General features: G+C 41.8%; 1 protein-coding gene across 3 annotated transcripts in view; it reads right to left on the bottom strand.

The window, feature by feature from the left end:
- LOC132830661 (serine/threonine-protein kinase MRCK alpha-like) overlaps nucleotides 1–15,437 on the bottom strand; it is a 565,530-nt gene that overhangs the window by 350,970 nt on the left and 199,123 nt on the right. For all 3 annotated transcript variants that reach the window (XM_060848487.1, XM_060848489.1, XM_060848488.1), the window contains exon 2: nucleotides 12,785–12,876. In XM_060848487.1, coding sequence (XP_060704470.1) covers nucleotides 12,785–12,876 — 92 coding nt within the window. The remainder of the gene's footprint in view (nucleotides 1–12,784; nucleotides 12,877–15,437) is intronic.

Here is a 15,437-nt window from a genome sequence, read left to right as displayed (position 1 = left end):
GACTGAAATTCATGAAAACCAATTTCAAAAGGAACCAATAAGTTATATTAAATAGCACTTCTGATCAATCTAGTCAGGTCCTAAAGGACATTGCTGCTAGACTGGGTCTGTGGCAGGTGCAAAGGGAACCAACAAAAGGGAAGAACATATTTGACCTCATCCTCACCAATCTGATGGCTGCAGATGCATCTGTTCATGACAGTATCGGCAAGACTGACATCACAGGCCGTCAGGAGACAAAGTTCTGCCTTCACATTGAGAATACTCTCCAAATGCTGTATGGCACTATCACCATGCTAACTGGGAAAGACTTTGAACAGGGGCAGCATGGTGGCTCAGTGGTTAGCACTGCTGCCTCACAGCGCCATGTATGCTGATTCAATTCAGGTACTCTGCATTCCTGTTATTTCTTCCGAAGCGAACTACCTCACACTTTTCCACATTCAACTCCATTTGTCACATCTCAGCCCAGCTCTGCATCTTATCTACATCCCTCTGTAACCCACAACATCCTTTGGCACTCTCCACAACTCTGCCTACGTTAGTGTCATCCGCAAATTTACTAACCCTTTCTTCTGTGTGGCGTTTGCACATTCTCTGTGCGTCTGCATGGGTTTCGTCTGAGTACATAGTATTCAGACGTTACAGCGCAGTACAGGCCCTTCGGCCCTCAATGTTGCGTCGACAGGTGAAATTAATCTGATGCCCATCTAACCTACACCTGTTCATTATTATCCATCCATATGTCCAATGCGCATTTAAATGCTCTCAATGTGTCTACTACTGTTGCAGGCAGGCCATTCCACGCCTCTACTACTCTCTGAATAAAGAAACCACCCCGATATCGTTCTTAAATCTATCACCTCCCCCAATTTAAAGCTATGTCCCCACATGTTAGCCTTCACCATCTGAGGAAAAAGGCTCTCGATGTCCACCCTATCTAACCCTCTCATTATCTTATATGTCTCAGTTAAGTCACCTCTCAACCTTCTTCTCTCCAACAACAACAGCCTCAGTTCCCTCAGCCTTTCCTCGTAAGACCTTCCTTCCATACCAGGCAATATCCTAGTAAATCTCCTCTGAACCCTTCCCAAAGCTTCCACATCCTTCCTACAATGCAGTGGCCAGAACTGCACTCAATACTCCAGGTGCGGCCTTACCAGTGTCTTGTACAGCTGAAGCATGACCTTGTGGCTCTGAAACCCAATCCCCCTACCAATAAAGACCAACACACCATATGCCTTCTTAACAACCTGGGTAGCAAGTTTCAGGGATTTATGCAACTGGACACGAGATCTCTCTTTTCATCTATACTGCCAAGAATTTTACCATTAGCCCAGTACTCTGCATTCCTGTTATTTCTTCCGAAGCGAACTACCTCACACTTTTCCACATTCAACTCCATTTGTCACATCTCAGCCCAGCTCTGCATCTTATCTACATCCCTCTGTAACCCACAACATCCTTTGGCACTCTTCACAACTCTGCCTACGTTAGTGTCATCCGCAAATTTACTAACCCTTTCTTCTGTGCACACCCCCAGATCACTTATAAAAATGACAAACAGCAGTGGCCCCAAAACAGATCCTTGCGGCACACCACTAGTAACTGAGCTCCAAGATGAAAATTTCCCATCAATTGCTGCCCTCTGCTTCCTTTCAGCTAGCCAATTTCATATCCAAACCACTAAATCAGCTTCCATCCCGAAACTCCATATTTTGTGCAATAGACTACCATGTGGAACCTTATCAAAGTGAAGTCCATATATGCATCAACCGCCTCACTTTCATCCATCTGTTTTGACATCTTCTCAAAGAACTTAATAAGGTTAGTGAGGCACGACCTACCCTTCACAAAACCGTCTTGACTATCCCTAATCAAATTATTCCTTTCCAGATAATTATAAATTCTATCTCTTATAATCTTTTCCAATATCTTACTCCCAACTGAAGTAAGGCTCACTGGCCTATAATTACCAGGGTTGTCCCGACTTCCCTTCTTAAACAAGGGAACAACATTTCCTATCCACCAGTCATCTGACACTACTCCTGTTGACAATGATGACATAAAGATCGAAGCCAAAGCTCTGCAATCACCTCCCCAGCTTCCCAGAGAACCCAAGGATAAATCCCATCTGGCCCAGGGCTCTTATCTACTTAGAGATTTTCCAAAATTGATAATACCTCCTCTTTGTCAACCTCAATTTCATCTAATCTTGAAGCCTCCATATTCGTACTAACATTTTCCAATGCGAATACTAACGAAAAGTATTAATTAAGCACTTCCCCAATGTTCTCAGATACCACACACAATTCCCACTACTGTTTTTGATTGGCCCTAATCTTACGCTAGTCATTCTTTTATGATATACCTAAAAGAATATACCTGATATATATCTATAGATAGCCTGAGGGTTTTCCTTGATCCTATAGCCAACAAATTCTCATGTCCCCTCCTGGCTGTTCTTAACCCTCTCTTTAATTTTTTCTGGCTAACATTAAAACTCTCAAGCCTTCTAACTGAGCCTTCATGCCTCATCCTCTCATAAGCCTTCTTCTCCCTCTTGACAAGAGATTCAGCTTCTTTAGTAAACCATGGCTCCCTCACCTGACAACTACCTCCCTGCCTGATAGGTATATACTTATCAAAGACCAGCAGTAGCTGTTCCTTGAATAAGCTCCACATTTCAAGAGTGTCCATCCCCTGCAGTTTCCTTCCCCAACTTACGCATCCTAAATCTTGCCTAATGGCATCATTATTGCCTTTTCCCCAGTTATACCTCTTTCTCAGTGGTATATACCTATCCCTGCCCATTGCTATCGTAAACATAACCAAATTATGGATGAGGGCAGAGCAGTAGATATGATCTATATGGACTTCAGTAAGGCGTTCGACAAGGTTCCCCATGGGAGACTGATTAGCAAGGTTAGATCTCATGAAATACAGGGAGAACTAGCCATTTGGATACAGAACTGGCTCAAAGGTAGAAGACAAAGGGTGGAGGGTTGTTTTTCACACTGGAGGCCTGTGACCAGTGGAGTGCCAGAAGGATCGGTGCTAGGACTTCTACTTTTTGTCATTTACATAAATGATTTGGATGTGAGCATAAGAAGTACAGTTAGTAAGTTTGCAGATGATACCAAAATTGGAGGTGTAGTGGACAGTGAAGAGGGTTACCTCAGATTACAACAGGATCTGGACCAAATGGGCCAATGGGCTGAGAAGTGGCAGATGGAGTTCAATTCAGATAAATGTGAGGTGTTGCATTTTGGGAAAGCAAATCTTAGCAGGACTTATACACTTAATGGTAAGGTCCTAGGGAATGTTGCTGAACAAGGAGACCTTAGAGTGCAGGTTCATAGCTCCTTGAAAGTGGAGTCACAGGTAGGTAGGATCTTGAAGAAGGTGTTTGGTATGCTTTCCTTTATTGGTCAGAGTATTGAGTACAGGAGTTGCGAGGTCATGTTGTGGCTGTACAAGACATTGGTTAGGCCACTGTTGGAATATTGCATGCAATTCTGGTCTCCTTCCTTTCAGAAAGATGTTGTGAAACTTGAAAAGGTTCAGAAAAGATTTACAAGGATATTGCCAGGGTTGGAGCTACAGGGAGAGGCTGAACAGGCTGGGGCTGTTTTACCTGGAGCGTCGGAGGCTGAGGGGTGACCTTATAGAGGTTTACAAAATTATGAGGGGCATGGATAGGGTAAGTAGACAAAGTCTTTTCCCTGGGGTCGGGGAGTCCAGAACTAGAGGGCATAGGTTTAGGGTGAGAGGGGAAAGATATAAAAGAGACCGAAGGGGCAACTTTTTCACGCAGAGGGTGGTACACGTATGGAATGAGCTGCCAGAGGATGTGGTGGAGGCTGGTACAACTGCAACACTTAAGAGGCATTTGGATGGATATATGAATAGGAAGGGTTTGGAGGGATATGGGCCAGGCGCTGGCAGGTGGGACTAGATTGGGTTGGGATATCTGGCCGGCATGAACGGGTTGGATCGAAGGGTCTGTTTCCATGCTGTACATCTCTATGATTCTATAGCTAAAGTGGTCACCTACCTCCAAATCTAACACCTGGCTGGATTCATTCCCCAGTAGCAAATCCAATATCGCTCCTTATTGGCCTGTCTACATGCTGAGTCAGAAAACCCTCCTGCACACATTGAACAAAAACTGACCCATCTAAATTACTTGAATTATTGTATTCCCAGTCAATATTGGGGAAGTTAAAGTCCCCCATAAGAACTACCCTGTTACTCTCGCTCCTATTGAGAATCATCTTTGCTATCCTTTCGTCTACATCCCTGGAACAATTCAGAGGCCTATAGAAAACTCCCAACAGGGTAACCTCTCCTTGCCTGTTTCTAACCTCAGCCCAAACTACCTCAGTGGATATCCTCAAACATTATCCCAACTGCTATAATACTACCCTTGATTAACAATGCCACACCCCCGTCTCTTTTACCATCTTCTCTGTTCTTGCTGAAACAATTAAATCCCAGAATCTGCAATAACCATTCCTGTCCCTCCTCTAGCCATGACTCTGAAATGGCTACAACATCGAAGTCCCAGGTACCAACCCATGCTGCAAGTCCACCCATTTCCAGTGTTCCAGTTTCCTCCACCTTCCAAAGATGTACAGGTTAGGTGGATTAGATGGGAAATACGGCGATAGTATAGTGGGTTAAATCTGAGTGAGATGCTCTTCAGAGGTTTAGTGAGAACTCAATGGGCCACACTGTAGTTATTCTATTAGATTTAGCATCTCAAGACTGGGCATCCATGAGATGCTATGCGCCACTGACAGCAGCAGAATTGTACTCCAAAACAATCTGTAACCTCACGGCCTGGCATATCCCCAACTCAACCATTATCATCAAAGCTGGGGAATCAACCCTAATTCAATGGAGAGTACAGGAGGGCAGCCTAGGAGCAGCACCAGGCATTTCCACAAATGAGGTGTCAAACTGGTGAAGCTACCAAACAGGACTACCTGCGTGTCAAACAGTATAAGCAGCAAATGATAGAGGTAAGAAATCCAACAACAAATCGATCTGATCTAAGATCTGCAGTTTTGCCACAGCCAGTTGTGAAAGGTAGTGGACAGTTAAGCAACTCACTGGAGGAGGCAGCTTCACAAATATCCCAATCCGCAAATATGGAAGAACTCAATACAACAGTGCAAAAAATAAGTGCTGAATGGATAATCCATCTCAGCCTCCTCCAATGGTTCCCAGTATCACAGATGCTCGGCTTCAGCCAATTGGATTCACTCGACAAGATGAAGGACTATTGCCCGTAACATTGATTCTCCTGCTCCTTGGTGCTGCCTGACCTGCTGTGCTTTTCCAGCACCACACTCTCATCTTCAGCATGTGCAGTCCTCACTTTCTCCACATCATATCAAGTCTATGTTAACAAACAAACACCAAACTCCATTAATCCCATTTACCTACACTCGGTCCACTGCCTACTATGCACCGACATTTTAAGCACTCAGCCACATTTGCGATTTTTGAGAAGGTTTGTAGCTCAGGTTGAGGTTAGGTTGTAAGTTTGCTCACTGAGCTGGTAGGTTTGTTTTCAGACGTTTCGTCGCCATATTAGACAACATCATTAGTGAGCCTCCAGTGAAGCGCTGGTGGTCTATCCCGCTTTCTATTTGTGTGTCTTGGTCTGTTAGGGTGGGTGATATCATTTCCGGTTCTTTTTCTCAGAGGTTGGCAAATGGGGTCCAAATCGATGTGTTTATTGATGGAGTTCCGGTTTGAATGCCAGGGCTCTAGGAATTCCCATGTGTGTCTCTGTTTAGCCTGTTCTAGGATGGATGTGTTGTCCCAGTCAAAGTGGTGTCCTTCTTCCTCTGTAGATAAGGATACTAGTGATAGTGGGTCATGCGTTTTGGTGGCTAGTTAATGTTTGTGTTATCCTGGTGGCCAGTTTGTTGACTGTCTGTTTGGCGCCATGTTTGTTACAGTCCTTACAGGGTATTTTGTAAATGACATTCGTTTAGCTGTTTGTTGGTATAGGATCCTTTAGGTTCATCAGTAACTGTTTCAATGTGTTGGAAGGTTTGTGGGTTACCACGATGCGAAGGGGCCGGAGTAGTCTGGTTGTCATCTCCGAGATGTCTTTGATGTATGGTAGTGTGGCTAGGGTTTCTGGGCGTGTTTTGTCTACTGGTTTGGGTTGGTTGTTTAAGAATCAGCAGACTGTGTTTATTGGATACCTGTTGTTCTTGAATACACTATATCTGTATAAGTTGGCCACAAAGGCCGACCTCCCATCTATAGAATCCATCTACCAGACCCACTGTCAAGGAAAGGCCATCAGCATTCTCAAAGATCCATCCCATCCTGACAAGGCTTTTCTATATCCTCTACCTTCGGGGAGAAGGTACAGAAGCCTGAACACATGTTCCAGCCGGTTTCAAAATAGTTACTACCCTACTGTCGTTGGAATACTGAATGGACTCTCAAACGCTTAGCATTCGCCTGCATCTGTGTTTTGGCTTTTGCTGCTGTTTACCTATTATTTACTTATCTATTCTATTTAACTATGTGATCTGCCTGCATTGCTGGCAAGACAAAGCTTTTCACTGTGCTTTGGTGCACGTGACAATAAATTCAATTCAATTCAATATAAGTATTTTTCTTCTGCAACTCATAGTTCCTGGGTGCTGCAGTGAGTTGCGACACATTCAAGTAAACACAACATGCCTAGAAACCTTAGTCACACTACCATACAAAGACATCTTGGAGCTGACAACCAGACTACCTTAAGCCCTTGGCAACATGGTAGCCCACAAACCCACCAACACACCATAACAGCTACTGATGAACCTGAAGGACCCTGTACCAACAACCAGCAAAACGAATGTCATTTCCATGCTCTATAATTCAGTTACTCTAAGTATCTCTAATGGATCCAGTATCAGTATCAGATACTGAATTGACGTATCATAATTACTGTCAAATAGACAGAGAAAACAAACTATTTCTTCTTGCAAGATTTGATGTCAAACTATCCAATTAATAGGAACTGAAAAAGATCAATCTTCGCTATAATAAAGATTATTATTTTTATGATGATCACAAATTATAATTAACAGAATAAAAATCAGCAAAGAATGCCTGAAAAAAATCAATTAAGGAGGGAAAAATTGGAATTGAGAAGACTGGCCAGAACTATATTAAAAAAATGTATCTAGAAATATATGAAGAAGTCAACGATGTGATTATTGATTCTAAAGAAAGTGATTGAAGAATTAATTAAAGGATAAAATTGGAAACAGCAGATGAATTGAACAGGTATTTCACATCAGTCTTCACTACAGAAGATACTAGTAACATTCCAGAAACAGCAATCAATCAGGAAATGAAAGGGAGAAAGGAATGAAAGGGAGAAAGGAATGGAAGAAAAATTACAAGCACCAGAGAAGTGGGAATGAGTATATCATTGGACCTGTGGGCCAGAAAGAGCCAAGCTGAAAATGTGTTGCTGGAAAAGCGCAGCAGGTCAGACAGCATCCAAGGAGAAGGAGAATCGACATTTCAGGCATGAGCCCTTCTTCAGGAATCAGGAGGAGAATCGACGTTCCTGAAGAAGGGCTCATGCCCGAAAAGTCGATTCTCCTTCTCCTTGGATGCTGCCTGATCTGCTGCGCTTTTCCAGCAACACATTTTCGGCTCTGATCTCCAGCATCTGCAGTCCTCACTTTCTCTTCCAGAAAGAGCCACGGTCCTGGTCAGCTTCACCGTTGGATTATGATGGAAATGGCTTGTGAGATAGTTGAAGCAAAGGTTTTAATTTTCCAAACCTCCCTTGATTTGGAATGGTTTTCTTATATTTGAACATAGTGCATGTAACGTCTTTCTTTCAAAAGAGAGGGAGACAGAGAGCAGGAAAATATAGACCAGTTAGCGTAACATCTGTCATGGGAAAACTAAAGAAGCTATTATTAAGGAAGTGATAAGAGAGCACTTGAAGAAGTTCAAGCTAATTAGGCAGAGTCAACATGGTTTTGTGCAAAGATCATCATGTTTGATCAGTCTATTGGAGTTCTTTGAGGAAGTAAAACCGAAGATGAGGAGCTGAATTGGGCCATTTGGCGTATTGAGTCTGCTCTGCCATTCAATCATGGCTGATACATTTCTCAACCCCCTTCTCCTGCCTTTTCCCCTTAACTCTTGATTCCCTTAAATATACTCAATGACTTAGTTAGGCCACTGTTGGAATACTGCATGTAATTCTGGTCTCCTTCCTTTCAGAAAGATGTTGTGAAACTTGAAAGGGTTCAGAAAAAATTTACAAGGATGTTGCCAGGGTTGGAGAACCTGAGCTACAGGGAGAGGCTGACCAGGCTGGGGCTGTTTTCCCTGGAGCCTCGGAGGCTGAGGGGTGACCTTATAGAGGTTTACAAAATTATGAAGGGCATGAATAGGATAAATAGACAAAGTCTTTTTCCTGGGGTCGGGGAGTCCAGAACTAGAGGGCATAGGTTTAGGGTGAGAGGGGAAAGATATAAAAGAGACCTAAGGGGCAATTTTTTCACTGAGGGTGGTACGTATATGAAATGAGTTGCCAGAGGAAGTGGTGGAGGCTGGTAAAATTGCGACATTTAAGAGGCATCTGAATGGTTTTATGAATTGGAGGGATATGGGCCGGGTGCTGGCAGGTGGAACTAGATTGGGTTGAGATATCTGGTTGGCATGGACGGGTTGGACTGAAGATCTGTTTCCATGCTGTACATCTCTATGACTCTATGACTTGTGCTTCTCACCCTCTCTAGCAATCAATTCCACAGACTAACCATCGTCTGATTGAAGAAAATCCTCATCTCAGTTCTAAGGGATTGTCCCTTCACTCTGAAGTTGCGCCCTTAGGTCCAAATCACTCCTACCAAAGCATCTTCTCCACGCCCTCTCAATCCAGGTTTCTCAGCATTCTGGGAGATTCAATCACATCCCCCCTTTATCCTTCTAAACTCTATCATGGAAATACTCAGATTCCTCAACCGCTCTTCATATGACAACCCCTTCATCCCCAGTATCATTCTTATCAATCTCCTCTGGATGCCCTCCAACACCACCACTTCCTTTCTTAGATACAGGGCCAAACATTGTTCACAGTTTTCCAAATAGTCACAAGTAGAGTGGAGAAAAATCCTGAGCGTCAACTCCCAGTCACTGAAATCAACTAATATTTCAGTTCTGGCTCCTTTGGTCACCCAGCTGACAGTTCAGAAGAACCTGTAGCCTCAAAGCCAACAATACACGGTTTATATGAGCAGCTTTCAGCAACACAGTGCTGATCATGAAACACACGCAAAGATGAAATCTACAACACTAAAACTAGAATAAAAGCTTGAGAAAATAAAGCAAGGAACACAGCTCAGCTTCCCTTTCACCTATCATTAGGCAAGTGATTGTATTGTATGAAGGATGTAATTAAACTTTTTCAGTCTTTGGGGTTTTGTAATACCAATGTTGAACAAATTCCATCACACCCTTGCCTTAATGTGGGGAATATAGCTGTGGAAATCCCACAGCATGCAATTATAAAACTCTGTTAGGTTCAACTGTGCCCGTGTAAATGGACCACAATGTTTTATTGTCCATGAGCAGGATCTGCCTTCATCAATGACATGCAGATGCATCCTGCAAAACAAGGGCCTGTGTGATGTCACAGTGCGGGATCTTGTCAGTAATGGGAGCACACCATTACCAAATTTACAATGATGATTATACTTTCCTGCAAAACCACAACTTAGCTTTCTGCTTGCCTGGAAGAAATATAACTCCTTACACTTATGATACCATTGTAGCAAACCAGACAATCATATCAAAACTTTTCAAAAGAAGTCGTTGTTGAGTTCACACCAGCAGAAATTATACACTGGGATCATGTATGGAATGAGAATAAGACCATCAAACAGTCTTTCATTGGGAGATACAAATCCAACCAGATGCTGAAGATAAGCGAATTTCATCCCAGTTTTCTGACTCAGAGCCTAAGTCTTCTACCAGGGACTCAAGCTGACATTAACTAAATCAAAAAGTTTGATTCTGTAAAATGATGGGTTACGCAAATTCACTCATCACCTCTTCCCAATGGGAATGTAAAACTTCTTAGTTCAGTACTTGGGTTACATTGGTTTTGACTGGGAAGAAAAGCAATGAAGTTTTACTGTTTGTTTTTGCTGCATCAGTACGGTATTATGGACCACAGCTTTCTCTGTCCAGTTACTATTCATTTTTAATGCTTTAAGACTATTTCAAACCGAGGCTGATAATAACATTCTTTATTTGATACAAGGAGTTTCTGAAATTTGTACTGTCCAACACTTGTAATGTTTTTTTCCACCTGGCTTTCAAAAATAGTCCTACTTACTTTATTCCACCAATCACTTTGTCATCTTCCTGGCAAAGCAGTTCAATGAACAAGACCACCTCTCTCTATCTCTAAATTTGACCATATCCATAATAAAATCCACAAGGTTAATTGGCAAAAGAATGTGGAGTGGGGAGGAAGATAACTGTTTCTACACTGAGTTATTATGATTTGTTAAGTACTTCCTATAAGAGGGTTGGATTTGTAGTTTTCAAAAGGGATCTGTATACGCAATTACAGAGGAGAGAGGTGTACTGTTATAAGGTAATAGTTGAGACTAACGGAACAGCTTTTTCAAAGAGCCATATTCAATGCGATTTCACAGCAAAACCTCATGGAATATAAAGGGGGGCACAGAGGATTCACAACTGAGATGTCTATAAGGAGATTTTCAGATATTTGCGAGTTTTGAGAATATTTGTAGCTCAGATTGAGGTTCTGGATGCAGGTTCTCGCTGAGCTGGAAGGTTCATTTTTCAGACGTTTCGTCGCCATACCAGGTAACATCTTTAGTGAGCCTCTGGACGAAGAACTGCTGGTGTTCCCTGCTTTCTATCACTAAACACAACAAATTAGAGGAAACCTTCAAGCCCATCAATAATACCCTTATTGGCACAAAATTCACTAAAGAGGGAAAACAACAACAAACTGCCATTCCTAGATGTCACATTAGAGCGAACAATCAACAGGGAACTTCGAACCAACGTCTACAGGAAAACAACACATACGGACCAAATATTCAACTACAGAAACAATCATCCCAACATCCACAAACGAAGCTGCATCAGAACAGTATTTCAATGAGTCGCTACACACTGAAGCACAGAGGAACTATGCAGAGCAGAGGAAAATCACCGATACCATGTATTCAAAAAGAATGGGCACCCAATGAAAGCAGTCTGCCGATTTCTCAGCAACAAACCTAAACAAGCAGACAAAACGCCTCCAGAAACCCTAGCCACTCTCCCCTACATCAAAGACATTTCAGAAATGACTGCCAGACTACTCAGAGCCCTTGGCATCATGGTAGCACACAAACCCACCAACACACTACAACAGCAGCTAATGAACTTGAAAGACCCCATACAGATAACAAGCAAAACTAATGTCATTTACAGAATACCGTACAAAAACTGTAACAAACACTGCATTGAACAAACAGGCAGAAAACTAGTCACCAGGATACATAAAAATCAACTAGCCACAAAACTACATGACCCTCTCTCACTAGTATCCTTACATACAGATAAGGAGGGACACCACTTCGACTGGGACAACACATTCATCCTAGGACAAGCCAAACAAAGACATGCACAAGAATTCCTAGAAGCATGGCATTCTAACTGGAACTCTATCAACAAACACATTGACTTAGATCCTATTTACCACTCCCTGATAAAAAGAACAGGAAATGATATTACTACAAGAAACCCAAATATATAAATAGAAAGCAGGAAACACCAGCAGTGTTTTGTCCAGAGGCTCACTGAAGATTTTACCGAGTATGGTGACAAAACGTCTAAAAATGAACCTTCCAGCTCAGCGAGGAAACCTACATCCACTTTCAGATATCTATAAGGAGAGATTATTGAACTGTCACAATGCTTCAAATAAATGCATATGAACCTCCAAAGCCTTGCACACTTCTCCACATGGTACAGATCTAGGACATCAACAATTAAATCATATGGCTACTGTAATAAGAATGAATTGAGTTTAAGGAAACCAGAATTAGTTCATTTAAAACAGAATGAACGTTGAAAGGTAACCCTGATCTGGGCAATACAGCTACCAGAAGTCCTGCGAAGTCATGGAAGGAATAAACAATGAGAAGTCTCAGCCCTGATTTCTCTTTGTAATACTCAGCTGTTGGTTCAGAGTAGCAACAACTTGCTCCCTAACTTGACCCTGGTGAATATGCAGCAAGGGAGGAAAAAGGAGTAGGACTAAAATCAAAGGTATTTTAACCCTTGATTTAAAAAAAAATTCAAGCTCCCTAAAGAGCATGTGTTTTTAATATTTATCTTACAAGGAACATAATCAAAGGGGGCCACAGATAAGTGATAACTAATGGCCAATGATACATTTTGCATTGTTTTTGAACTAACATCTTGCTGTGCTGCAGAATGGATATAGTTTCTTTCAGTGGTCCCCTTCCATTAAGCATAAATGCCAAATAAGAATTACAGATCACTACCAGTCAACACGCTAGCCTCAAATTATAACACAGTAAGAACTACACGCCCACCAAATCACCCTGGAGTATAATTAACAACCAGACTGAAGCAGATTGCTCGCAGAGCACCACGTGCCGACTAATACACCCACGTTTCCACATACGCATGTGGATATTTCCAGGAGACTGCTGCTGACACCAAGCCAGAGAATGCTTACCTCGCCAAATGCTCCTCGGCCAATGACTTTCAGGATTTCGAAATCTTCCTTGTGGAGCCGCATCTGCTTCACCTTAACAGTAAAAGGCTTGGCTGAAAGAAAACATAAACAGAAGCATTACTTCACATTAAAGGAATGCAGAGAAAGGTTATGAAACACAGCACAGAAAATAAGCTGGAGTGAATAAATAGCTGAACTTCACCTTAACACTTGCAGCAGTTACCAATTCACACTACATCTTAGAAGGAATGGAGTGGTGTTGAAGCCTGTGAATGAAATGTCAATCTGATCCTGTGCCCTTTATGTGTGTACATTATCACTTGCAGCAAACCACAACCAAAACTACCCAACAAGACTAGTGTGGAATTCATTAAGTGTAAGAAAAATGAGCTTCAAGAGCTATTCAGACATTTTCAAATTCCATGCTTCATTTCTTTCTGTATTTTTCCTCTTATCTGATCCCAAAACCATTGATGCACAAGAAGTTTCAGCTTCATCTACGACAACTACTGCTTGAAAAGGGCTGAAGTACAGCAGCCCATGTCATTGGGTAACATACATTAACCATTGTAATTTCTTCCAATGTCAAAATAGGGTCACTATGCATTAGTGGATGCAATCACCATAGCAGAATGTCAAATACATTTTAATGTATTATGAGCTATCCAAAGTTCCAAGTAACTTCAGTTAAATTATTGGTCTGCATTTTTCTCTGATATTCTGAGCACTTTTGATAGTGTTGTGAACATCTGGTTCATAGCTCATGTTAATATCTCAGAAGTGGTGTTCATTTCCCTCAGAGTTCTACTATCAAGGCAAATGTAATTAAAACGGCAGGCCTTTTACAACAGAATTGGAAATCACTTGGGATTAAAGGAATCAAAGGATATGGGGGAAAAGCAAGAACACGCTAATGAGTTGGAAGATCAGTCATGATCATAATGAATGGAGCAGGTCAAAGGACCAAATGGACTTCTCCTGTTGCTATATTTTATAACTCTATGCTAAAACACCCAAAATAAAACAGAAGTTCAGAAGGTTACCCATGCTTGTTGAATAGAGTTTGCATAGAAGAAACAGGTATACAAAACAGTACATGAGACTATTTAGCTGGAGAAACTGTAAATGAGAAAGAGTTAGCATAAAGTGACCTTTATGAGGATAGTCCAGACCAGGCTGCATCATCATGGATAAGGATGGAGCTTAGTAAAGTTATCTGGTTTCAATTTAGTTGGGTGCTTGCTTAAGAAGAGTTTAGTTACAGTTTGGACCTTGTGTGGTTTGCAGCTCATTGAAAGACATTAGCCAAAATAAATTAATTGCACCTGCACTGTCAGGAGAATAAAATACTAATTTCATCTCTGACCATATGGAATGCGGGTAAGGCTTAATCTCAGTTTGAATCTTGCAGAGGAACAAAAACTGGAAGACTGCCTAGTTTGAAATTAACAGGAAAATCTATAGTTGATATCACAGTATCCTTTCAAAAAACAGAGTAGCCTGGAAACACTGAAAGGGACAGCCACCCAAGCAAGAAATGGCAAACAGAAGCCTCACTTCTGAGAACAGTTAGAACTGAGGAAAATTCTCCAGTGGACAGTAACAGTGGTCCCTGCAGAAGTTAATAATTTGAAGATGCAAGTGTTTTATAAGTTGGAGGTGCCGTTGATGGACTGGGGTGGACAAAGTTGAAACTCACACACCACCAAGTTACAGTCCAACAGGTTTATTTGGAAACACTAGCTTTTGGAGCGCCACTCCTTCATCTGCTGGTTGTGGAGGGTAAGACCATGCTCAGAGAATTTATAGCCAAAGGAGTCCATGTGATACAGTAAACAATCTTAGGTTAACGAGTTTTAAGAAGATTTGTAGCTCAGATTGAGGTTCTGGATGTAGGTTTGCTCACTGAGCTGGAAGGTTCATTTTCAGACGTTTACTCACCATACTAGGTAACATCTTCAGTGAGCCTCCTAAAGAAGCACTGGTGGTGTAGCCCACTTTCTATTTATATGTTTGAATTTCCTAGGGCTGGTGATGTAATTTCCTGTGGTGACATCATTTCCTATGGTAATGTCATTTCCTGTTCTTTTTCTTAGTGGGTGGAAATAGGATCCAAGTCAATGTGTTTGTTGATAGAGTTCCGGTTGGAATGCCATGCTTCTAGGAATTCTCGTGTGTGTGTGTCTGTTTGGCTTGTCCTAGGATGGATGTGTTGTTCAATCGAAGTGGTGTCCTTCCTCATCTATATGTAACGATACTAGTGAGAGTGGGTCATATAGTTTTGTCTCTAATTGATGTTCATGTATCCTGGTGGCTAGTTTTCTGCCTGTTTGCCCAATGTAGTGTTTGTTAACAGTTCTTGCAAGGTTTTTTGTAAATTGCATTATTGTACAAACATACATGAGAATTCCTAGAAACATGGCATTCCAACCGGAACTCTATCAACAAACATATCAACTTGGATCCCATTTACCACTCCTGAGAAATAGAACCGGAAATGATATCACCATAGAAAATGATGTCGTCACAGGGAATTACATCACCAACCCTAGGAAACTCAAACATATAAATAGAAAGTGGGCTACACCACCAGTGCTTCATTTGGAGGCCTGAAAATGTTGCCTAATGTGGTGAGAAACATCTGAAAATGAAC

This window comes from Hemiscyllium ocellatum, chromosome 3 (assembly GCF_020745735.1).
Source record: "Hemiscyllium ocellatum isolate sHemOce1 chromosome 3, sHemOce1.pat.X.cur, whole genome shotgun sequence".
Taxonomy (NCBI): domain Eukaryota; kingdom Metazoa; phylum Chordata; class Chondrichthyes; order Orectolobiformes; family Hemiscylliidae; genus Hemiscyllium; species Hemiscyllium ocellatum.
Note: the sequence above shows the minus strand (reverse complement) of the source record. Positions and strands in the feature narration are given on the sequence as shown.